Source organism: Thermobia domestica, chromosome 15 (assembly GCF_964235325.1).
Source record: "Thermobia domestica chromosome 15, izTheDome1.hap1.1, whole genome shotgun sequence".
NCBI lineage: Eukaryota > Metazoa > Arthropoda > Insecta > Zygentoma > Lepismatidae > Thermobia > Thermobia domestica.
In genome coordinates, this window is record NC_137468.1 from 111,130,339 (window position 1) to 111,158,206 (window position 27,868).

General features: G+C 34.6%; 1 protein-coding gene across 3 annotated transcripts in view; it reads right to left on the reverse strand.

Annotated features, from left to right (window-relative positions):
* Positions 1-445: 445 nt before the first annotated feature.
* Positions 446-27,868, reverse strand: part of LOC145671202 (testis-expressed protein 10 homolog) — a 95,525-nt gene continuing 68,102 nt past the window's right edge. For all 3 annotated transcript variants that reach the window (XM_081740059.1, XM_081740058.1, XM_081740060.1), the window contains exon 10: positions 446-943. In XM_081740059.1, coding sequence (XP_081596185.1) covers positions 850-943 — 94 coding nt within the window. In that variant the 3' untranslated portion in view covers positions 446-849. The remainder of the gene's footprint in view (positions 944-27,868) is intronic.

Sequence of the window (27,868 nt, forward strand, 5' to 3'; positions counted from 1 at the left end):
CTACTCAATCCATTTCAAATTCTAAAACAACATACATGTCTGGATAAAAGTTTTAAAAACACTTGTATGTACCAGTGTTAGTCAAGAAGATAATGCTACGTGTTATATTGCAGCTGCTAGACAGTAGTATGAGAGCAAGGATCGAACAGCTATAAGATGAATGGGAATACCATATCAATCCAAACCGACGGTTTTAAGGAATCTAGCTGATACAACCTATAGTTCTTAGCCAACCCGTGGTAAGTTAATTAACAAAATTACAATGATAGCACACGAATTGTACTTACGATATACTGATATTTGGAGGTCTGGATGTGTATCCAGTGACTTCTGGGTATGCAGTATACAAAGGGAAGAAAAAACAACTAAGAACAACAATAATACAATGAAGAATAAGGAATGTAAGGATAAGAAGAGAAAAGTATGTTGTTATACATAAAATTGATAACTGTAAATGAAATAAACACTTTATTCTAATTGCCATATACATTACTTAATTTGCTTTGTATATACAACACGTTTGAGGGGGCCAGCGCACAGTAGTTTAGATCACACAATAATAAACATGACTTGAATACAGACTTGGAATATGAAAATACGCTGTAGTTATCAGAATAACAGTAGACACATGTTGGATAATGATTATAGTTTGGTTGGCTGGTTGGTGTTTTTAATTACTTTTCAATAGAGACCTCATGCTACATCTGCATAGAGGATCGGAACCATATGAGCTCCAACTGGAATTAAATGTGGATCTTGGATCTCATGCACTCAAAGCCATAACGCACCACTGTTGCGCTGATCACTCTTCCCTATCAGTTTCTTTCATTGTTAATTTTGGGAAACAATTCATGCTGATTCAAAATTCTCAGCACCTATCTCTCTCCACCATACTTGGTTTTGAAGAAGTTTGGAAAACACACTCTCAGGATTCCTTTCCTTTCTGGAATTGATAAACAAACAATAGATACTATGCAAGAAAATACACAACATAAAGTTTATCATTTATCATATTTACACAACTCAAATTCGTTGTAGTCTACACTTTACCTAACATTGATTTTTTAAATCAGAGTTAAGTAGTGCCAAACAGAATAAACAGGAATTACAAAGCTTGTAAGTGTATGATCACTTCAAACTAAAGACTTAAATATTAAATGTCAACAATACATGCAACCACCACATTTAAACTGTCAAAAGATCAAACATCGTAAATAATATTTAACAAGATGAATCATATATGTTTTTAAAGTGGCAATGAAACATACGTCTACAAGCATCATCATCATTATTATTATTATTATTTCCGATACCTTTCGCGGTTGGCATTTAACTTAGAGTATCCTCCTTTTCTCTTTCTTCAGATTAACCTTATCTGAACCATTGATACGTATGGTAGTCAGAAATATCTTCCTCTCGAGATGAAAGATTAAGAAAATGATTTAATTTGGAATTGGGCAGAAAATGAAAATAATTATCATGGGTGGAACTACACCTAGTCTTCTAATCCGAGCAGAATTTGGATACCCTGGGAGAATCATTGCAACTCAAATTTACAACGCATTTTAATTAAACATAGAGTACTTTCATTCCACAGTAATTTAATTTAGGTCCTACATTGTTAATCTACATAATTATTCTGTTGGCACTTTTATTAAAAAACATCACCTTCAATGAATCATTTTTTTCACGACTGAGACCTTGAGTTTAGTTTGAAATATAAGTAGTAGTAGTAGTATTACCAGATTATGTGATTTGCTTAATGTCAAATGTGAGTTCCTAAATTGCGAGAGTATATGCGTTTGAAAGATGTTTACTTTAACATTCTTTTGAGCAAAGGTGATAAATGTAAGCGAATAATAACAAAAAATGGAGGCATAAAGACGGTAAGAAGGAAAAAAAAAACGGCGATGCTGTTCACCATAATCTCACATGTCCTTGGATCGAAGCACTGAATGTTTTAACCAGAAGTCAGTACTCTATTACTAAGCCCCACGAATATGTATTTCCTAGATATATATATACCTAAATAGAAAATATTTGAAACATATACAATCTCCAATTTCTCGCTAAAGGAACTCGTTAACGGAAGTTCGAAATTCACTATTGTCTGCGCAACAAGCGCTGACCTCTGACAGAAAGTTGCACGTGTAGTAAACAAAACGAAAGGGAGGATTATTAGCCAATCACTGCAATATTTTTTCACGCTGTTTCTAGGCAACGACCAAGCTGTTGCCGTAGTTGAGGGTTCATTCTTCTGTAAATCCAAATAATAGTTGTTAGTTGCCAATAGTTTCAGTGTGTGCTGTATTTACAAAATAAATATGACGACTGAAAATTCTGGAACAACAATGTAAAACAAAAGTGGTTCACCACATAGACGTCGATCACGGGAAGTGTTATATAACATTCGGTGCTGTTTTGAAGACGAAAAAAAGAGTAAAGGATCTCATTCATCCCACTTTGAATTTTCTCCTTGATTCGTTACGGGAAGATAGTTTATTTATGGGTGAGAAGTCAACTTTGAGGAAAGTACTTTAAAAAGATAGGGTTTCGATATAAGAAAGTTTCAGGAAGGAAGATTTTATTCCAGAGGGAGGATATAGTTGTTATGTGCTGTAGGGTTTATTATTATTATTATTTTAAGGGAAATTGCAAATATCGAACTCGAGCAAATAGTATGACTTGACGAAACATGGGTCAATGCTAACCATTTAAATAGTAAATGTTGACTCGACACTTAAAAGTAAAATGCCTGTCCTTATCGGTAGAGTGAGATTGATTGTATTGCATGCAGGCACATGTGAGGGCTTCATACCAAACTTCCTTCTTCTGTTTAGATCACATAGTTAAGACAACAGACAACATATTTTTACGGCACAAGATTTCTCGTCTTGTTACCTAGGCACCACTATTTCCCTTCAAACTTCACGATTTTGGTTGGCTATGGCACGAAAGATAAACTATAACGAAAATGATTAAATACAACAGTTAATGACATTTTTGAAAGTATAACAAGAAACCAAGCCTAGTAAATCATTTGCTGTTGATAATTTTCTGTTCTGATCTGTCTTCTAGTTACTCTAAAGAAAAAGATCCTTTAGTTGCCTTTAGCGCAAGAATTTGTATTCGAAGTATACGGAAGCAGTAACTTAATATATTTTGGGAGAGCCAATGACTAATTAGCCTAACTTTCTAAAAGTTTCATGAAAATTTAATTAAAGTGCTTTTTGGTGTTCGATTCAGTATCAGAATATTGTGAAGTCTCTCCGTCAGGTGAATAAAAATATTGAAGCTGCTTAAGTTTCGAAGCTGATGTAAATTCAAGGTAAAAACAGTTTATAGATATATTCTTTACTTTTCTTGAGGGATATCAATATTCCAAATACTATTATTGTTGTCATTTGGAAATAATGCGTTCCTATTATATTTCTACGATTATAAAATTATGACTTGTTAAACGTCCTAATTTATCGCCAGAGCTGCTGTCTGTTGCGGAGCGTTTGGCAACAGCGCCTCCAATACTCCACACGCTCTACCCAACTGTCAGAAGCCAGCTCTTGTTACACAGATAATAGATTTTGGAAATACCCACCTCAAATCGCTTCCTCAATCCATCGATTTAGAACCCCCCTTCCCTCTCATATGTGTCTGACATTAAATTTGTGCAAGTATACTAGACGTACATACCGATACTATAGGAATCAAAAACACCCTTTTTACGAAATTTCGTGCCCAATGATACAGAAGAAACAAAATAATACTTAAATACCAATGAAATTATGCTAAATTAATTTTTTCCGATTTTTTGGGGATGAGAAATGGACCGGGGAGAAATTTTTGAAAAATGTGAATTTGGCGCCATTTTCACTTTCTGGCACTCAGCATCATGGAACTAAAATTACCATAACTTCCTTATTTTTCAAGTTATCGGGTTCTTCTAGGTGTCAAATGAAAGATTAATTTTTGCTCTTTCAGTAGATCTTAAGAACCCTTGCAAGAGGTTGCAATGTCCAACATTAATGGGCATACAAAGCAAATTTTAGGGTTTTTTAAAAATTTGGCCATTGTTCAAAAGTTACAACTATAAAACTTTTGAAACTTTTTATATACAATCATCTTAACACATACATGGTATGGTTAAAAAATAAAAAGGGTGTTTTTTGTATTTTTGTAATTATTATTATTATTATTATTATTATTATTATTATTATTATTATTATTATTATTATTATTATTATTATTATTATTATTATTATTATTTATGTATTTTACATGTACGGAAATATACAGTTTTAGGTTTTGTTTCAAATTGTGCCATTGATCTTAACTTACAACTATGAAACTTTTGAACCTTCTTTATATAGAATTATTTTAGTACATACATGATATGGTTAAAAAATTAAAAGGGTGCGTCTGGTATTTGCAATTATTATTAGTATTATTTGTATTTTAAATATACACAAATATACAGCTTTAGTGTTGTTAACAGATTATGCCCTTCCCCTGAAGTAGTGATAGCCAATTCTGTAATTTTTACTTTCCGGATTCCGGAAAGTAAAATCGGAAAATTTTTGGAATTCGGACAAATTCCGGAAAGTGAAATTTCCGATTCCGGAAAAGTTTGGACATCCCTACTCTGAACTGTCACACTTTAAAACTTTCAAATAATCATCTTAATAAATATTAGGTACGCTTAAAAATAAAACTGGTGTAATGTGTAGTTTTGGTATTACCATAATATTATATTTTTGTACTTTAACTATGATTTTCTTTTTTTCCCAATTGTACCACTGCTTACAACTATCAGACTTTTGTAACTTTTTATAGAATTAGTTTGCATGATTAAATAACAAAAAAGGGCCTTTTTTGTAATAATTTTGTGGTTTTGTGAATGGAAAATATAGGCGTAGCAATGTAAGGGGTTGAGTGATTTTACAAAACCTATCAACAAAAATAAGAAATAATAGACTAATGTACATAGATTAAAACAATAAACATACATACCGGTAATACTTCTCACAATTACATAGATTTACATACAAAATGTTGTGTGCTATATTTCAAAGCTCATTGTTTTCACTGATGATATGATGTCCTTTTTAAACTTTGCTTTCAGTTGCATAAGTCCGGGCTGATTAGCTTACAAGAGATGGTCCAAGAACTTCCCAGATGATATTTTCAAAAGATACCCAACAAAAGTCTTCATTTTCCGGCCAGTAGAATATCCCTTTCCGGATCCTGGCTTTTTGGGCTATTTTTTAGACTTTCAGTCAAGCAGCTACTGTATTATCACTTGCATGCTCATATCATATACCAGAAGCGGGAAAAAATGTCAAAGTGAAAGTTTAGGAGGGAAATTTTTTTCTCGAACTTTGGCCCCCCTGGACCCCCCTGTGTCAACGTAGCCATCTAAAAAAAATCTGATAAATAGTACTTGGTATACTGAATGTGTGTGCCAAATTTCAAGTTTCTATCTTGAATAGTAAGGGAGGGAGAAATTTTATCAAAATTTCCCACCATGCCCCAAATTACCACAAAACATTATGATCTCAGGGAAAAAAATTCCTGAGACATCCCTAATTACCCTAGGGTCATGTGTCGCCCATATTCTCTTCAGCTTAGAACTGCCTTTCAGGCGGTACCATTCACATGTCTCCATCGCGTATCTAAGGCGGGAAATTGCAGAAAAAAGGGATTTTTTTGTCTAAATTTTCCTTTTTTCAACTTTTAGCCCCTCTGGACCCCCCCTGTTTTAACGCAGAAATCTGAAAGAAAATCTGTTAAATACTACTCGGTGGACTGAATGTTTGTGCACAATTTCAATCTTCTAGGTGTAAAAAATAAGCCCGCCAGGAAAAAAAAAATCAGAAATTTCCCCATGTTACCCTATACAGAAGTATATTTTGAAAAAAAAATCACTGAGACGTCCCTAATTACCCTAGAATAATAATTCGACCGTCATTCTCTTCAGAATGGAACTGCCTTTCAGACGGTATGACTCACGTGTCTCCATCATGTATGTGAGGCGGGAAAATGACGAGAAACGGGATTTTGGGGGTAAAAATATCCCTTTTTCACCCCTTTGCCCCTCTGGTTCCCCCCCTGTTTTAGCACTGACATCGGAACAAAAAATCTGGTAAATACTACTCCGTGGACTGAATGTTTGTGCAAAATTTCAATCTTCTACGTAGAAAAATAAGCCCGCCAAAAAATATTGAACATAGGCTTAGAAAATGAGAAAATAAATTTTTGACTTATGACGTCATCACCTCCTATGTCTGGACGCAGGACGGTCTGAAACCATACGTAATGTCTTCTACAAGGCCTCTGGACTTGAGAAAAAAAAAAACGGACGAAACATCTCAAATAGAAGAGAAATAACACAATGTACCATGAAAAACGCGTATGGTACAAAACTGTACCATAGGATCCCGAAAGGGATATAGAAGGCCCAGAGCTATTTATGAATTGCACTCTCACATACAAAAATAATAATTACAAAAATACAAAAAAAACATCCTTTTTATATTTTAACCATATCATGTATGTGCTAAAATGATTCTATAAAAAGTTTCAAGTTTCATAGTTGTAATTTACGAGCAATGACATAATTTGTAACACTATGTATTTCCGTACATGTAAAAACCATCCTTTTTTATTTTTTAACCATACCATGTACGTACGTGTTAAGATGACTGTACAAGAAAAGTTTCAAAAGTTTTCATAGTTGTAACTTCTGATCAATGGCACAATTTGTAAAAAACCCTAAAATTTGCTTTGCATGCCCATTAATAGTGCATGAATTTTAGATCAAAACGTGGGGTATATACAAAAAATTCATACAAGCAAGGAACTTTGCACAGTTGTAGTACTTGACCTCCTTATCAACATACTAAAAGCAGTAACGTAGCGTGAAGTTTTGAAATGGGTAGGCTGAAATTAGATTCGTAGCTAGAGGGTGGGTAGAAGCGGCCTAGGCCCCTGAAACTTGCAATTGTTTGTTTTATGTATATATGAGTATAATGAATTCAAGTTGTTCCCCCCCCAAAAAAAAAACTCTCCCGCCCTTATTTAAACGATCACGTCTTAGTGTTCTGGCCACGGACCTGGCTATAATGCTTGATAGAAAAATGCTAATTCATGCAATATATTTTTCATATAATGCAAGAAAAAGTGTAACAGCGGTTCTGCTTCATATTTCCCTTACATATACGGTTTCCTTACATATGCGATACTCGCATATCACACATACACTGTATTACTATTTCAAAGAAACAAATAAAAACGGATATAGGACTATCTTCATTATAAATTCCCGAAACCATAGACCCAAAGTTAAGCTCGCCACCTACAACAACACATATCAGCATATTAATGGAAAACAGTAGTGCTGAAGCTCACAGTCAATTGATGTTTTTTTTACAGAAAAACTTTTTTTTTTCGATTGAAAGTACAAAAAAAAAAAAGTATACCTCATCTGAGGCCTCATCCAATATCAATCTTCGCAAAATTTGCCGGTCACAACGCAACGCAAAAAATTAAACAAGCAATTATAACTTCTATGTCAATTATCGCCAACTAAAATGTAAATTTTACGCTGCGATAACGCAAACCGGTACGCAATACGGTCCCTGATATTTTAGTACTATTCATAATAAGATTTTTATTCTTTTTCTCTTTTTTTTTCTTTGTCAGAACTTGTGACTGAATACGAGCCCCTAATATTTTCATAGTCTCTCTGTTTTATACTTTCTTACAATACCGCGTCCTGTCGCTTTTGTTTCCCAAACACCCGAAAGGCTAGCCTTTCGTCAGCATTCATCCACTTTCGTTGCATCGTTGTGACTTCGTGTATTGCTCATGGTTTTCGTCTGCTGAGGTTGACGGGAAAGCGACTGACACCGCCCCATTCTCAAGATTACATGAGAAAGGAGGAAGGCTAGCGGCACATAGCCTACAATGCGTTCTTGCAGAAGCTTCAATCTATTCTGGCGTGATGTTTAAAGAGTGCATCATAAAATAAATCCATTTTAATAAAATTAATTGTATCAATCTCCAAAAGCAACATTTCAGGCTGATTTTAACAAAAGAGACACTGACCAAAGCTTAAAACTTTACTTTATTTTAAATTATAATTTGTAACTGTTTCGGATATCTAGCATATCCTTCTTCAGACACGATCGAAATTAATGAAAATACAGACATATATATAAATGTTGTTATAACAGAGTTTATATATATGTCTGTATTTTCATTAATTTCGATCGTGTCTGAAGAAGGATATGCTAGATATCCGAAACAGTTACAAATTATAATTTAAAATAAAGTAAAGTTTTAAGCTTTGGTCAGTCTCTCTTTTGTTAAAACAATTAATCCAAAGCCATGAATAGTCTTAATATTCAGGCTGATGTATAAATAAATGGATAGGCTAAGCCTTATAGCCTTAATGGACACTACGTCCCTGACTAAAAGTCCCCTAAGATTGACATTGAGCTTCGGCCGCCATATTGGAAAATGGCCGTCGATTTTTAGTTTTTCGCCGATAACTCCACAACGAACAGAGACAGCGTAAATCATAAACAGCGATGATATGTAGAGAATGGAAAAACACACATTTTGGTGTATAATACATCTCTTTGTCTTTATTCGTTCAGGAGATATGAAGTTTTAAGTAACGGGAACTTTGTGCAGATAGCGCGTTTTCTCTGATAGAATTCGATCACTGTAGATCGCATACTTAATTAAATTGTGCATTAAAATGGAGAGGATAAAAATAATACAGATTTTGATATATATATATCAGTAGCGGCTCGATACCATAATCTGAGGTAGTTCTGCACAGTTTGCTTTTTGTATATTAAATTTCCCGTCTGCAGTAATTAATTGTAAAATGTACACGAACCGGATATCTTTTAGCACTCTAATCGTTATACGTAAATGACAATTTAATTGAAATTAACAAATATATGTACAACTTTACTGTATCGCAACCAAAACACTATTGTTTTGTTTATTGGTTGTCAGTTTCGTATTTAGAATTTTGTTTCGAGAGGAGCTAGACACATCATATAAATAAGCACTTAATTTTTCCTTTGGGATGCCTACAATTTAAATGAATTTCGGGCAATCTTGAGCCCGATAGCTCCTCCCTAAATACGCCACTGTTGCGTGTAACAAGCTTTAAAATACCATATCCATATCGTAAGAAACACTGTTTTCAGATACCATAACAATTTCGGATTCACGTAATGTCTACATGTAGAAATTTTATTAATACTACTGAATTATAAATATTTTATCATTTGTAAATGAAGTCTATCCGACGTGTCTTCTGCTGTGCAAAATGTCCTATTACTCTATCATTAAAGTTCGGCATGATGGATGTGAAATCACGCTCGATTGATAAGGCAGCCAAAGCATTGATTCTTTCCTGACATATTGTGCTTCTCGAAAATGTTTCAACTATTTTAAAATTAGAGAAGTAACGTTCTGCTTCAGCTATTGTCGTTGGGGTAATTAGAAGAATTTCCAAAACGTTTACGGTTTCCTTAAAATTGTCACACAAATTGTGTTTGTTCAGAAAATTTGCACAAACTTGAACATGGAACACTATTGCTTTCAAGGCGCACAACAATTACACTGCACACCGTTATCAAAAACAAGAGAAGGGAGCCTTATGTATGTCACGTCGTGTGTCTTCGGCTTCTTCGGAAGTATTCGTGAGTTCTGAGCTGCTGGGAGTGCAGCTCTAGTAAATCCTATCCAAGAAACAAGGAAAACGTAATACAGTGCGGCTGGTGAAGATTTTGGTTTCAATGCTAAAGCATGGGGCAATCCGTGCACAGCTCTTGCAATATTATTAAGCTTCAGAAGGCGTTTCCAGTAATACTACGATATGTAGCATATCCAGCAGTAGAATTTCAGAACACCGTTAGACCAAATATCATCATTACATGTTATTACCTTGATTAAATTAAACACAATTCAATTCAATTGAAAATACATTTATGCCACTAAAATAGCTGGTAGTTCTGCAGCTCTGCAGCACTTATGGGCAAGCCGCCCCTGATATATATATATATATATATATATAAATACCTGGCTTGTAAATCACACAGTAATAACATTTGTAAATCAAGTAGCGATCCGTAAAGTTTAAAATAAATGTAATTATTTTGTAGTAGACATAAACGTCTATTGAGCATAGTTTATTTTTCTTAACAAATCTCTAACTTTGACTTAATATTTCTGCAGCGTTTATATTGTTTTGGAAAGTGCCACTATCTTTTTATATCTAAAGATGCTAAAATACATTAGAATACAAGAACTTATATTGAAAATTATTATTAAAAATATGTTCTAAAGTTTGTTCATTTGTCTATGTAATTTAAACATTAAATTCATATAATTCATCATCATTTTGTTGCGAAGTAGGAACATCTAGGTAGTTATCACACGAAACACCTGACAATAACCGCTCATGGGCGAACAAGGCAGCCCAGCGTTGAGACAAGCACAATTCTTCTTACAATTATCTTTACACCCACAAGACATTATTTGCAATAACTCAGAAGTAGCAGGTTTCATATCTGAGGAAACCGGCATCAATTTGTTGTTAGATTGTGTCCATCCCCAATATGTAGGTTGTAATGAATTCCCCTTCCGTTCGTGCACTTCATGATATACACGAAAAAATGTTGCTTTGTGGCTGCACTTGTTGGGAGTAGCATTGCGAATTCAAATATGGAACTTAGTGTTTGCTTGCCGATGAGAAAATTGTACTCATAATAATGATGCTCATCAAGACTCTAGCTTTTCTTGGCACCATAGAGTTGAAGCAGAAATCTTCTACCAGCCTCGGCTATTGTTTCTTTGGTAGACAATGGATCACTGAACACTAAAACTGATACGCTCAAATCTTTATCTTACTGAAGAAGACGCATGAAGTTTACCCTTTCAATATAGAAATGAAAATGAAATGAAATCTTTAAGTTTTACATCCCACGCATATGCCTGCTACGCTAAAGAAGACGGTGATGATGAGAAATGAATGAAATGGTGGAACGAAGAAACTGAAGGAAACGGGGGAACTCCAAGAAAACCGACGCACACGGTGTTTGCCCACCACAAAGTTCACTTGGCGGGGGCTGGGATCAGAGGTGAACGCTCCCAGAGGTGCCCCAAGCACCAGAGGTGAACGCTCTACCACTGAGCCACCGCGGCCCCCAAATTTGTTAGAGCAACTCCATCAGATAAGAAAAGGACCATACGAGCTTGTTGCAAAACGTGTAAGAAAGAAATAGTTGGTTAAGCTCAAAGAATGAAGAATCATTATGAAAAATGCAATGCTGTGGAAAAACTGGAAACCCAAACAGATGATAGAAGTATTGATCCCAAAACTGCTTCTGATGATTTTAACGTCAGTGATGTGGTTGAGATGCAACTGGGAACTTCAGGTAAGAATTAATCTTATACAGTAAAACCTGCCTTCAACGGACCCTTTATTAAACGGAAAACTGTCTTAAACGGAAATATTTCACGGTCCCATGAATTTTAGAGTAAAAAACGTGTAAAAGTCCCTTCATTAAGCGGAAACTGTGTTATGCGGACAACGGAAAGCAAAATAAACCTTTAACGGAAATTTCAGAGTTCCAGACTACAGTGTTTAGAAAATGTTTTGACATTCTGTGAGAGGGTAAATATATACTTACATGTCTGCGATAAATTCTTCGTTCTTTTGTTAATTTTTTCTGGGCATTGTTGACCTTCCCCAAGCACTACTCATATTCACCCCCACAATTTGTCCGTAGTCCCCTCACCTTAACCAAGAATGAAACGGAAAGTCGGAAGGAGAAGACGAGATGGAAGAAGAGGAATACGGTACCGAGTTCGAAAAGGAGTGTAGAATAAAGACGTATCAAGATGATCTCAGAAGTTTAAAGGAACTGCATCAATTTGCCTTACGGAAAAATGACTCTGATTTACGTAGTATAGTTTCTCAGGCTAAAGTGTGTACGGAAAGTAGAACAGCTAAGCAGCAATGTATACAGAAAACTCTGCTTGACTACTGAAAAAATAAAGAAAGCATGTGCATAGCATATTTTGTATTAATTTTAAACTTTTTGTGTATTAATTCGCAGAAAAAAGAAGCATTGTAATTGAAAAAGGTACGTACAACGTACGTACAATATTTTCTCAGTGTGTTCGTTATATGCATGTATTTAAAAAAAAAAAAAAAAAAGACAACGTCTACCTCCATTAAGCGGAAACCTGACTTTAACGGAAATTTCTGCGAGTCCCGCTTGATTCCGCTAAAGACAGGTTTCACTGTATCACCAATTTCTTTTTCATTATAGGGGAAGGGGAAGCAAAGTGAATATATGAGTCAAAGCGAATAACGTAATTTACAGTCAATTTAATATAGATGACAGGAAACGATTGACCAAGTCTGTGACATTAATTAAGATATCTTTATTATTGCGATTACCTAAAAATTCAGCTTGAGTGCAGGTCGTAATTGAGTTTTCTTGAAAGTGAATTGTTGCCGACGTTGAACGCACTGCTCTCTGTTCCTCGATTCCTTTAGTCGTTGACTCTTCAGAAAATCATCAAAAACAACGATGCAATTTTCACTATAATAAGATACTATGTACGACATTGAGCAGTCAAGAATATCACCCTATGTCGCTACTTTTGGCCATATAATAGAATGCAGAATGTCCTCCATCTAAAACATGAACAGCATTCGTTGATACTTTGAAGTTGCTTTCTTCACATTTAAAAGGTGAAACTACAGATTGCTTGATGCCCTTTCTCATTAAGATGTTATCAAATAATGAAGGTGGTTTTGGCAAAAAGTCATATCGGAAGTAATCTTTCAACTGACCAGTTCCTTTTACGACATAGATAATTCTATGGCTATTAATAACTACATTATTGACTTAGATTCTTATTCATGCATTCATTGAAGCCAAAGGGGTAACTTTGTTCCTCCGTTTCAGATTAACAGTACTGCAATCATTTCAACGCACAATTTGAGTAAGTATGCAATCTATAGTGATCGAATTCTGCCAGAGAAACCGTACTATCTGCACAAATTAACAAAGTTTCCATTACTTAAAACTCCATATCTCCTGAACGAATAAAGATAAAGAGATGTATTATACACCTATCTCTGCTCATTGTGAAGCTATCGGCGAAAAACTGAAAATCGTTGGCCATTTTCCAATATGGCGGCCGAAGCTCAAGGTCAATCTTAGGGGACTTTTAGTATGTTGATAAGGAGGTCAAGTACTACAACTGTGCAAAGTTCCTTGCTTGTATGAATTATTTTTTGTTTTTTTCGCAAAATTCCTGCACTATAATGTCAAAGCTCTGACCATGAGCTCTGCTGACCTTTTGCAAAGTTTCTTAGAATCTACTGAAAGAGCAAAAATTAAGCTTTTATTTGACACCCCGATGAGCCCAATAACTTGAAAAATTAGAAAGTTATGATAATTTTAGTTCCATGATGCTGAGTGCCGGGAAGTCAAATTGGCGCCAAATTCACATTTCTCATCTAAAAATCGGAAAAAAATAATTTACCATAATTTCATTGGTATTTAAGTATGAAAAAAATTTGAAGAGAATCTGGAACACTGAAGCACATTGTTCTGGTGAGTTCACACGGAATGACCCGTATGTGTAACGTAATTTACACTTCTCCCAGCCGTTTAGACTGGAATTTCCTAAATTACTGCAACTAAATGTCATATACTCCGTCGTCCTTCATATACAACATTTCATCACCAACAGTTCCGAAAAATCTAATCCTGAACATGCCCAGTTAATTCTCTCCAGTTCTCTTCCCAAGACATACTGAATTTTTTTCTTCACTCTTTCTGGATGGAATTTCCGATATTTGTGCAGGTGAATGAAATATTCGAATTCTGAGAAAGGGAACAATAACTCGGGATGGAAAAATACGAGACTGGGAAGCAATAATCAAGGCTGTAGTCAAGGGTACACGGCGGTACACGCCATATACCCTCTGCTTAATCTTAGTCATTAGAGCGTACCTTCTGCTTCAAAGCATATGAACACTTGAACACGTGGCCTCAAATCACTGTGCTGACAGTAAATCAAGAGTTTCTCCAAAACGCGCTAGTGACAATTGTTGTGAAGAATCAAAAGATGCACTTTGGAGTGCTTTTAAGTAAACCAGTGCAAATAGCTCAAGAAGAAAACTGTAATATTAAACATAAATAATAAAATCTTTAAGGTAGCGTTATTTGTTCAAGCTTTTAAAAATCTTTTACCAGTTTTATTTAATTATTAAGAGTTTTCATGTGATAATTGTGGAGTAGGTTTGACTTAAGAGATGTGAATAGCTCCAGAGGAGGAATTTATTATTCCAGAGGAAGTTAATAGTGGGTGTTCAAACTATTTTGTTCAAGTTTTCTATGTTTCGTGTTGTTAGTAGTGATATTTAAGGTATTTAAAAAAAATGTTCTAGTGACAAGTGTGAGGACAATTATAAGTTCTATTGAGCAAACGGACGCAAGTAGCTTCCGGAGAAGACTTTATCAAGGTTAATGTCATATTTTATATTTTATCCAAAGTTTTCATTGTTACTGTTGTTACTAGCTACTATTATTTGCATATTATTATACAGGAAGGAACCAAAACACAAAATCGTAAGTTTTAGGATGAAGGGATAGATCGATGCAAAATTGCGCATTTTTGTTCTGATTGTGAGAAGATATCCAAGCGTCTTGAAGATCGATGGCTGTGATATTTCAAGTGCTTAAAACCTTGTTCTCTGCTGAAGAGAAACAAACTTGTTTGATAGTTTTAAACTAAGGTATATGAATATTTTCAATATCACGCCCATGTTAATGCATAACTTTGAGCAATACAGAATCTATTAATTGAAATATTATATCATGTCTTAATGATTTTATAGAGTTAAATTTGGGCACATTTTTCTTACTTCTGGCAGATCGGGCGCGATATTTTTTTCTGTCTCTACTCGGAGTGAGGTGGTTCCTTATCCTACACCAATTTATGTTATTAATGGTGCGATTTAAGTAAAGTGTGCCATCAAGAAAGTAGCATGAACTGCTTTTAAACTATAGGACAGTAATGTATCATTTTATTTTAATTGAATTAATACATGTGTTATACATGGTTTATTAAAAAAATATATATATATGGCAATCATAGATGACCACAAAACAGCGTATGCCATCTGAAAAATTTTAGGACTACAGCACTGGTAATAATAATTATGAAAGCATAATAATTACGAAAATATTATTCTTTAGTTCGATTCAGTAACCAGAAATCATATTACAACACATGAATTGAAGTGATAACGCGAAATAATGTTGGAATGAAACAATTTACTCATTCCTATTGAGTAAACGGATGGATTGATTCGAGTTTAACGTCCCTTTCAGCACCGAGACTATATTACACCTGGACCTACAACTTAACGTGGAATCCAAACTCAGCGCGAATCAAACCCAGTCTTTTGTGCCTAAGACATATACGTTAACCATATAGCTACAAGGAAAGTCCTTGTTGGGTAAACCAGAAAAACAATAAAACCCAACATCCAACGTTAAGTTTGGATGAGGACAACCTTGATATGAATAGGGATTGTGTAATCAATAGTTTCATTAAAAATTGGGTCTCAATGAATTAAATCTAGTTAGTATTTAAATCTTCCGTTTACGTTTATAGACACCATAAAGGAACACCTGTTCTTTGGGCGCAGAATTTGGCAACAGTAGGGCTTGGTAACATTTATTTTCACCCAATTAGTTTTAACTATCTTAAATTGACCTAATTGACTCTGTATGTTTGGAATTTGGGAATGGTTAAGGGTAATTTATAAAGTGTTCTGTAAGTAGTTTTAATTGCATATTTTTTGTTGTTTGTGTTTCATATTTTTTCGAGTTTTTTGAATGGACTTAAATAGATGATCAGCACAAGTTGAAAGCAGTGAATCTGGATTTAGGTTTTATCAGAAAAGGACTGATCTGAATATGAATTCTTGTTCATCTTGTTACATCGATGTTGATCATTTAAAGTTGACAACAGTGAAAAGTAGCAAGGGCTTTTAAAGTTATTCCAAACAAACACAACTAGGGCGCATAAGGAAGCAAACTGTTTCATTTTAACAGAAATGTGCCCAGACGTTTCCCTTCATACATTTTCTTTTTTAATGAAATCAAATTATTGACATATTATGTTTGTGCTTTGAGTTTGCTAATTTAATTCAGTTTTAACTTGTTATTTTACTGTTTGGAGCAAAAAGTAGACAACAAACATGTAATAAAAAATAATAAAAAACTACAAAGCACAGGCTTTCACAATGTGAATAGCATACGAAGAATAACATCCTCAGAACTACATGTAGACTGTACACAGTTCTGATTCAAAAACTGGTGGAAAAAAAGACCACTAAATAGACCGCGAACAATTTACAGAAGCATCATTAAATAAGGTGGGAAAATGACTTGAAATGGGTTAAATTTCGATGGTGGTTTCTTCTGTAACGATGGGCGTTTCTCAACACACAATGAGGTAATGTAAAAATTATTCACAAGGAAGGAATTACGGCGGTGTCGCGCAAATCCATTGCAGACATAGTGCATCTGAAAGAGCATGATGAGATATAGAGATCACCAAAGCTTTAGGCGCTACGGACGATAGGGAGAGAAGCTACGGGTCCTGGAACTTCAAAAGTTAAAGAAAATATAATGGGCAGTATGTAACTTGATATTGAATATCTTGAAAATGGGTAGAGCAATCGGCATGAAACATTGGGTATTAACAATGACACAAAGTAGAAACAAAATGTATAAACAGTGTTATCAATTTATAATTAAATGTATTTTCCTGAAATTGTAATATATATTAAGTAATACCAAATTTAAAAGTACTAGTAACAAAGAAAAATAGAGCAAGGTCAGGCGCCGAAGTGTTGCAAACTATGGACACTATATCAAGTTAAATGGGGAAAACCGACAACGTCCCGGCTGAATCTTGTGTATTTGCGACAATTTGCAACACTGCGGTCTGTGCTTTACATATGTTGTGGAGCATTATTAGTGGATACGAAATATGCAATAAATGGGATGAAAATAAATGTTAGAAAGACAAAAGTCATGGTGATTGAAACGAAGCGGTCCGTGTCAAATATGACAGTAGCAGGGAAGAAAATGGAACAGGTAACTAGTTTTTACTGTCTGGGTAGTATTGTTAGTGATGATATGAAATGCAAACGTGAAATAAAAGTAAGCATAAGAGGTATTTAGCGCAAGAAGTATTTACGAGGAAGAAAGACCTATTTTATGGATTCTTGAATAAAGAATTAAGAAGAAGAATCATACAATGCTTCGTGTGGGGTACTGTGCTGTATGAGGCAGAAACAAGGACATTACGCAAAAGCGATGAAAACAAGATTGGAAGTTTTCGAAATGTGGGTATGGAAAGGAATGAAGAGAATTAACTGGGTCGAGCGGAAAACGGATGAAACAGTGTTAGATGTGATGCCCCAGTTTTCGCTTTTAATCACAATTTTTCAGGTCATTGATGTTTAATGGTGCTTATATGTATATTTGTCCTGCACAGTTACGTTTATTATTTGTGTTTCAATGTTATTTGTTAGTTTAAATATATTTTGTATTAATTGAGGTAATCTAATACAAACCGTACCGAACCTGCACCGAAGATTACAGAATAGTGATTGGCAGTGTGAAATAATTTTGGTGCCAATGTATATTTGTTAGGAGAAGAAATCGTAATTATTACGATAGAAAATGTGAAATCTCCTACAAGTAAAAGGAAGTTAGCAACTTCATTCTAAATTCAATTTCCGAGATTTTTGACGAGTTTCCTGAATCCTCTAAAAGGACAAGACTCTGAATAAGTATTTAGAATATATTTTTAAACGTTAAGAAATAAAGCAAATTGCTATCATATTTGTTGGCATAAATGAAGGTAATAATGACGCAGGAATAATTAGCTAATTCCGGCAGGATTATCCTGCCACAGCTTTCTTCCAAATGTTCTTCATAATGCATTAAGTAAAATCTTTAAGCCAAATCTAAATTTCTGTATACGTAAACTAAAACTAATAATTCTCAAATGTGGGACATTTAATTGTGTTTACTAGTATTAAAAATGTCTAAATTTTGATATCAGTATTTCGTAGAAAACATAATGTTTGTGTCTGACGTTACTTATAATTTTAGTCATGAAATGACGATTAAGTTAATTGTTGATTAAAGAATAAACGCCAAACCTTATGAATCGATGACATCTTTTTATTAATATGGATTTTATGAATTTTCATGAAAGGAAGTACAAGTCTAATTGTGTGATTGTAATTTGTAGCGGTGAATAAAAATAAGTAATATGAAAAGTGAGGCTAACGTATAAATATGAAGAATAAGATAAGAAAATAATAAATAAATAATGAAGCTACGTACTAAGAAATGGATGTATAAATAAGTAAAATGATAAAATAATTAAGGAATCTAACTAACACATATAATTGTTTATATATATATATATATATATATATATATATTAAGCTACAAGATAACAAACACAATTCTAATTTATAATTCATGAAAGCTAACTAACTGAAGTCCATACAACTGAAAAGTTATCGAAGAAAGAAGTCTAACTAACTATTTATGATCATGACCAACATCTGAAGTTGAAGATTAGTGATGATGATAGAAAATAATAAAATTATGACATAGTTTGAAATACATTTGTCCGTTCAAGAAATGTTTTAGTTATTGTAATTGATCATTATTGGACCTTACTATTTTGGGAACAAAATATACAAAATAAAATTTGAAATTAGTTAGTTGCTTGTTTTCAGTAGTTAAGTATGTTTGTATATAGAAAGGTCATGTTTTATGTCATAATCCTTTAAACCAACTACCCTCATACACAAAGGTCCGTACATTCTTATGTCTGCTCTCTGGGGTAAGGTCAACTCATTCAACGAATTTGGATGCGTTGAAGTATATTTTTCTAGAACAATGTTTCTAGTGGCGACTCAAGGGCTTTAGTAAGTGTCACCTATCGCCGGTCATAATGATCACTATCGATAGCGTGGCATTACAAATACTATCAAACCGATGCGTGAACAAGAGGGAGCAATACATAAAAATGGTGAAGCAGAAAAGAACAATTTTAGATGTAACTGATAAGAGAAAGAGAAACTAGTTGAGATGTTGGCTCAGAAGAAACTTTATCATGAGGGACGTGCTAGAGGGTATGGTAGCAAAAAAGAGAGGGAAAAGGGCGAAGGAGGGTACAGTTGATGGACGATATTAAAACAGATTCGCATATGAAGACGAAGATGTCAGCTGAGGACCGTTGAGCATGAAAGCTTCTGTTGCAGCAAATGATCTGCCATACCTATGATGATGATGATGACAAAGTTTTCATTTTTGGATAGCATAGTCGCCTAACAATCTAGAAAGTTCACCAAACAGTAACGCATTGAAAGGTAATAAAAGAAATATTCATTGGTAAACAAAAAAATCAATCATTATGAGATTTAAAAAAATAAAGCAGGATTATTTATTTTATTTCTGCTTTAAAAAAATTAGAGCATACCGTGGTTTGGTATTATTATTATTTTATTATTATCGCTTCTCGGCCTTTGGCCCCATGGTCGCTCTATTATGAGAGGATTTCCTCATTTCCTTCGTTTCTGGTAATTACCATCTTAAGCGACTGTCCCTTTCTCCTAAAGAGCCAAAGAGAGTTTTTTTTTCTTAACTTTGGCCGGTTGGGACTGTTAACACCGTGAGCAGTTAGTCAACCATTCACAGTGGTTACGTCCTTCGGTCGTGCTACAGTGTTTGTGTGCTGCAGTAGGGCTATCGGTGGCTAAAAAGAGAACTTTACATCTTTCCTTTCTTTTCCAACTCTAGCTATCAATTGAAGGGACGTAAGGTCTTTTCTTTTAGATCCTCTGGCAAGTCGAGAAGCATTTCTTGAATTCATCAATTTGACTCCACTCTGGCCAGGGAATGTGATTTTTTTCTTTGCTTTCGTTTTGAGTATTTATGATTTTGTTTGATGGCACCGTCTTCGGATAATTGTCTATTATGTGATTTAGCTGTGTGAGGCAGGCTGAAGACAGTAAGATGTATTTTATGTTCGAGCAAAAGTCATTTACCTTGTTTTGAACAATACAATGATGGAAACAATGTTCATATAAATGATTACAAGTGTAATATTTGTGTTCTGAAATTGAAAGCTGGACAAGATCGTTGTCCTGGGGTGGCCGGAGGTTCATCTCTGGGTAAATCAACTGATGATTCAGTAAATGTGCAAGCGAAAGAAAATTATTTGTGTTCTAGATTTAAAGGATCATTTACTCATCTTGAATCAATATCTAAGTTGTTTGAACAGGGTATAAACAGAATAAGACGAGAATTACAACATGAATTTGGCATAATAAAAGAGGAGCTTGATCTTTTGAAAAAAGAGAACTTTGAATTAAGGAAGTTACTAGTAAAGAAACAAGTTGGAAGCAAAATTATCTAAAACGAATGATGAATCTGTATTAGATGTAAAGGATAAAAATCAATTCCCTGCTTTATCAATAAGTAATAAAGTAACAAATATGAAGGTCTCCCTCAGTCGTCTCAAACTTGGACTCAGGTAACTGTATGAAATAAAAAAAGTATAAAAAGTGAATCAACTAAAAATTGGAAGCGGACCAAATAATTCCAATTTGGTTTCTAATCTAACAAGTAAAGGCACTCTCCCAGGAATCGGGGATCCGGAAGCTGCGCATATATTTAGAGGAGAGCCACGAAGGAATACTGGTGAAATATGCCGGGCCGACAGCAAAGGATAAATCCAATATGGCCGCCCGAAGGTCATGCCAATCGACTTTTGCAAGCAACCTCTCATCCACTTCCCATGGGCAGATTGACTTAATGTTTTGCAGATTGATATATGCATGAGCATTACACATCTGTTGGTTTGAAATTTCGCGGGCGTTGACATATTGAACCCAATATGACCGATCAAAATGTCAATGTGTCAACGACTCGGTCTGGAAAACGAATTGTACTATGGAAGTACAGTATCACTAGACGTGTACGAAAAGCATTAAACGGTTCAAAATATCGCCATCTGAAAACCAATATGGCCGAACAAAATCCTGAACCAAACAGCTCGTACTGCAAAGACGAAATTTGGTGTAAAGGTGCATTATCACGTGCAAGTTATGAACACATGACAAAATATTCAAATGTCTCCACCTTGAAGCCAATTGTCGCTAAATATGCATTGAAAATAAGAGAAAAACAATTTAAAACAATCGGTAGGTCAAATAATTTAGATTTAGGCAAAAATTAAGTACGGATGGTCGTCTGTCTAATGTGCACTACGGAAGTATGAGGTATAAGGTTTACTTGTACCTACTTACCCCAAAATCACGTATACATACAAAGATATGATCGTAGCAACCCTCACAGATAGGAATAAAATGCATGGATCCGGAAGATGATTGCAGTGACCGATAGAATGGCAAAAAGAGAAGGATTGGATACACGATGTAGAAATTGTGATCCATTTGTATTATTTTCCTCACCTACTAGTGGTAATGGATCTTTACACCAAATTTCGTTTTTGTAGTACGAGCTGTTTGGTTCAGGATTTTGTTCGGCCATATTGGTTTTCAGATGGCGATATTTTGAACCGTTTTAATGCTTTTCATACACGTCTAGTGATACTCTACTTCCATAGTACAATTCGTTTTCCAGACACGAGTCGTTGACACATTGACATTTTGATCGGCCATATTGGATTCAATACGTTAATGTCCGCGAAATTTCAAACCAATAAATGTGTAGTGTTCATACATATATCAATCTGCAAAACATTAAGTCAATCTGCCCATGGGAAGTGGATGAGAGGTTGCTTGCAAAAGTCGATTGGCATGACCTTCGGGCGGCCATATTGGATTTATCCTTTGCTGTCGGCCCGGCATATTTCACCAGTATTCCTTCGTGGATCTCCTCTATCTAAATATATGTGCAGTTTCCGGATCCCCGATTCTAGGGAGAGAACCTTTACTTGTAAGAAAAAAAGCATTATTTGTAACTAGGTTCAACCCCTCTGTTGAGGCAGAAGTTGTTGAGAGTATTGTAAAATAACTTAATGTAACTGAAGTGACTTGTACCAAATTGAAAGCAAAGTATGATTCTTACTCTTCCTTCCATGTTGAGGTATACGAACAAGACTTTTCTATTATAAGTGATCTTGAAGTGTAGCCTAGAGGTCTTTTAATTGGTCCTTTCTTTGGAAAATTACGGAATCAGGATGAACTTCCTAGAAATACCGATTCTCATGCAAAGCATGGAAAGTTAAAATTTGGTACTACAATGTACGTGGATTGCGTATTAAAATTAACGAGTTCTCTTCCTCAATCTCTAGTTGTGACTATGATATTGTGGCTGTAACCGAAACTTGGTTATCTGAAATTCATGATGATCGGGATTATTTCCCAGGTTACAACGACTTATCAAAAAGATAGTCGTAAACCTGGTTCGTTTGCTGAGGTAAAAATTCGAAGTGGTAGTATTTCTTTGACATTAAAAATATTAGCTTCGATATTTAAATACCATTAATCTCACCTTTTTAATAAAACTGACAACGTCTATAACCGATGTTAAACTGGTTTATTATTTGATATAACTTATAATATCCTTTTCTTAAAACTGTTAAGTACACAAATTCACTGACTAGGTAACCATAAAACATGTCCATATCAACAACTATCCCATAATAATCTCTTACATATATTAAAAACATTCTTCTTTTGTTAAAGTAGAAATGAACATTCTACTAAGTATAGTGCATATGTATGAGTACTTTCTGCCCAAGGTACAGGTAAATATTACACAAGCCAAAGTATTTTGTTGTATAAAATGTCGCTCGACAAAGGGACTGAATATAAAAGTCATGAGTAGGCTTGGCTTTTATCTTCAAGAACCACTGGTCCGTTTACATTAGTGTTCTTTACATTACTCATGTCCCTCATATTTTAATCGCACCTTGTATATCTATTCATTATATTTCACGTATACATATACATATATATAAATACATTCCTAACAAATCTTTCATTTCATCAATACTTATCTTTAACAATCAGGTTTTAACACAAATTAATATAATGAAAACAATTTTTGTGCTTGATTAATCATGAATTAAATTATAATCCTTCACGTTAATAAGAAAGAATTCAAGTCATTGAAAAATTATCGTTGATGAATGAAAATCAAAGAAAATAAAATTGAACAAAAATCAAAAATTAAACACAATCTACGTTTGAATAAGCACATGTAAGTAAATAAATCTATTTTTACAGAAACAAAAGACACCCTTTTGTTATTATATAAATACATTTTTATTATTGTTATTATTATTTTTCATTCCTATTTATTTGAGCAAGAATGTCAGGTGCTACTAATTCTTTCACTAGATGCATCCATTTTTCCTTTGTATACGGAGTAGGTTTCCAAACCTTTAACTCATCTATATTGCGAAGTCCAATTGACATCCCCGTTTTAGCGTTCAACAATTCGAAAACTTTAGGATTTATTTCCTTAAAACATAAATAAGGACCTGAGAAAATGTCACAAAATTTGTAAATCTTCTTTAACAACATATTACTTTGCGGATGTTGTTTAACAAAAACTAAGTCATTGACCTTGATCCGATATTTTCCTTCCTGCAAAGAATCTACTTGTGAATTACGTTTCAAAAACTTGTTATGTCTTCGGATCTTTACCATATTCACTAGATTGGACGAATCTATAATTGTCGAATCTTCCAATTTGACATCAAAATGTTGTTCCACAGGGAAAATCAAATCAGAGCCATTATGAACATTAGCAGGAGACACACCTAAAGTGTCTGATATAGAATGGTTCAAAAGGTACGTAATTTGGTTGACATGCTTAATCCATTCAGCATGTTTATCCTTACAAAAGTGCCGAAACAACATACCAAAATTGCGATGTACATTTTCTACCACGGAGCTACTTGGATGGTACGGAGTCACAAAATGAATTTTAATGTTGGCCTTGTTCATGGCTTTGAGAAACACATCACTTTTGAATTGTGAACCGTTATCGCATAATATATGCTCGATAGGGCCACAATGTGGAATATATACATTCAGAATTTTATTCACGATAGCAGCGGAGGTTGCTTTACGCAAGGGATAGGCTACCACATATCGTGAAAAGATGTCCATAGTTGTTAACAAATAAACTTCTCCAGTAGCTGCTCTGGGTAACGGTCCATATAAATCAATCGATAGAAATGAATGTGGTCTCTCTGGTGTTATTGAGAGCATTGGTTTTTGTATAGCCTGATAATTATGCTTAATTTGCATACACTCAATGCAGTCATTGATATAATTTTTGACTTGAGCTCTCATTCCCTTCCAGTAAAAGGATTTATTAACCAAGGCACATACCTTCACATACCCAAAATGTCCGAAATCATCATGGTAGGCCTTTAGTATACGTGCTGTTAACGTAGGTGGAATGCAAATTTTGTTCCTAGATTTGAATTTGAAATCTTTAATAAGTAAAATCCCGTTGTTTAATTTAAATCTGGAATTCCAGTGTTTGGGACAACTACATCCCTCGCCACATGAAGATAAATGTTCCATGATTTGTTTATATTCATGATACTTCATTTGATGTTCTCTTAAATCTTCTATCGAAATGGTAGCTATTTCATCCTGTAAGATCTTAAATTCGTTAATGGACAAAATATGTTGCTCTTCTCCAGGAAACAGACGTGATAAGGTATCTACGGGTCCATTATCTATCCCTTTAATGTGTTGTACTTCGAAATCATAAGCTTGAAGATCTAACGACCAGCGAAGTAATCTGTTATTATATCCTTGTACGCTATTGAGGTATCGCAATGAATTATGGTCGGTAAGTACTATAAAATGACATCCGCTAAGATATGGAGCGAATTTTTGTATTGCAAAACGTATAGCCAAAAGTTCAATTTCGGTCGTGGTGTATCCCTTTTCAGCTTTCTTTAGAGTACGACTAGCGCAATGTATAACAGCTGGTTCCTGAATGGTTGGGTTAGGTTGCCAGAGTACTGCAGAGATTCCAAGCTGAGAACCGTCACACTGTACATAGAAAGGAACGTCGTATCTGGGGTGGTTCAAATGGATGTTTCGTTTTATGCACTCCTTCAACTTATTAAAACTGTGTTCTTGAATAGGACCCCATTGCCATGGTACCCCTTTCTTTATGATCATAAATAAAGGCTGGGCTATCTCAGCGAATCGCGGGATGGCTTTGCGAAACCAATTAAAGAGTCCTAATATTTGTCGTGTCTGTTTCACATTTACTGGCGCAGGTAAATCTTCTATGGCTTGAACTTTAGATTGACTGAATTGTAAACCAGAGGCATCAATTTGGTACCCAAGAAATTCTATAGAATTCTGCAGAAATTTGGATTTCTGTAGATTGATAGTAAGGCCTGAACTTTCCAATCTGTCTAAAACTATATCTAAGTACTTCAGGTAATCATGTGGATTTTTCCCCATGATTAAGATGTCATCAGCATACGTTATCACGTTGCTACGTAAGTCTTGACCTAGAACTTGGTTCAAGCAGGATGCTAATGCTGCACTACCATTGATAAGCCCAAAGACTACACGATTGTATTCGTACAAGTGACCTTCAAAACTAAATGCTGTATATGGTTTTGAATCTTCATGTAACTCGACCTGATTATACGCCATCACTAGATCTAGATTTCCGAATACAGTGTTCCCTTGTAAAGAAGCTAGTATTTCTTCTACTGGAGGATACCTCACTTGTTCCAGATCAATGTGACTGTTAGTACGTCTCAAATCTAATACCACACGTAGAGAACCATTTTTCTTTGGAACAACATGTAGTGGGTTAAGGTGTACGCTTCTTGAAGGCCTAATGATCCCATCTCTTAACATATTTGCTATTTGCTGTCGTACATTCTCCCTGTATCTATATGGAATTATATAGGGCTTGGTTACTATGGGTTTATCTGTTTTAACTTTAAAAGAATAAACAAAATCCTTGCAGCATCCAGGACGTTCTGAAAAGACATTTCTATGTTTATATAAGATGTTCTTAAAGTCGGCTATTACTGTGTTATCAGCAAAATCAAGGCTGCTTTCGAGAGATTTAACATGTTCAGAAAATAATACATCGTCCTTTATATTCATCAAAATTTGTTTGTCTTCCAATCGTGGATCATTTAATTTATCACTTTTTGCACTAATAGAAACATTATTCACTATAGGAGACATATCATTATACTGACAAGCAAGATTATCTAATTTTGGAAGCAGTTTCTGAACAATTTCCTGAGGTATACCCGGTATCGTCAACGTTTGGTTTTTAAAATCAAGCATGACACGTAATTGGGATAATAAATCTAAGCCCATAATTAATTTCTCGTTAAGATCCTTTATTACCAGAATAGGGATTGATATTTCAAAATCTTGAATAGATATTGTCACACGAGTAATTCCTGCTACTCTCTTTTTATGTTTACCGGTAAAATCAACTATAATAAGATTCTCAGCCTTTTGTAGCTTAGGATTCGAATAATTACTAGTAATTGCTTTCCATAATGAATACGATAATAGAGAGGCATTTGCTCCTGTATCAAGTAGGGCTTCGGTACTTAACCCATTGACTTTAATAGGTATTTTAGCTGTACTATATGACTTTAAAAATACAAAATTTTCTTCAATATTAAAACCATCATTGACAGTATCATCTTCAAACCAACAACGATTTACAACCGGTATAAATTGGTACTGACACCTATTAATTGCTATTTCAGAATAATTATTTACAGTGACGTCATTTGAAAAATCATTTTCATAATTAGCATGAACATGTAAATTGGAAGATAAATGTTCGTAAGAATTATCGTTTAAATTTTTAGATAAATGTTCATGAGAATCTACAGCTGACATGGATTTAACCCCTACCACATCAGCCGCGATTAGTTTAAATTCATACTCGTGTATGGTTCCAATAAGGTACACTGTACAGCACAATCGTGATTATGTCCCGTATTATTGTTCTGTACAGAAATTACTTCAATGCCTGGATCTTGATGCGAAGTGCCATCTCTTGTCCTTCCATTACGTCTATCCGCGTAGTTCGCTGTATTTCTGGAATTTCGCCATACATTACGTCGATTTTTAAATCTATTTTGACTATATGGTCTAACATACGAATTGCTACTATTAATTAGGTTAGGCGGATTCCCCACATAACCTTGCCTATTGTGCTCATTTTGATTGCTAGAGTATACTCGGCTTAGGTTAGGTTCTGTATTATTCACACTCCGAATATTTAAATTCCGAACAGGCACCAAATGATCTGAATTATTCTTATTTTTACCTATTCCTGATTGTGGATTCATGGCATGGTATTGAGTTTCGTAGCATTGGACAAGCATCAATAAATGGCTGAAACTCATACACTGTGTGGAAAATAAGATCTGTTGCAATTTAAATGGAAGCAAATTTCGAATCGATGCTATTATTCTCGATTCCGATTGCAAAGGATTAACGACCTTTAATTCGTTGTAGACATTTACAACAAACTCTACAAGAGATTTGTGCAATCGAGGATTGAAGTGTTGATTTCTAAGGGTGGCATCTCTATTTGCCAGCAAAAAGTCATTTTCATAATTAGCGATCAATGCCGCTTTGAATTCCTCATATGTACTAATGTGATCACGTATTGCCTTAAACCATAAGGAACAAGGTGGGAGTAAT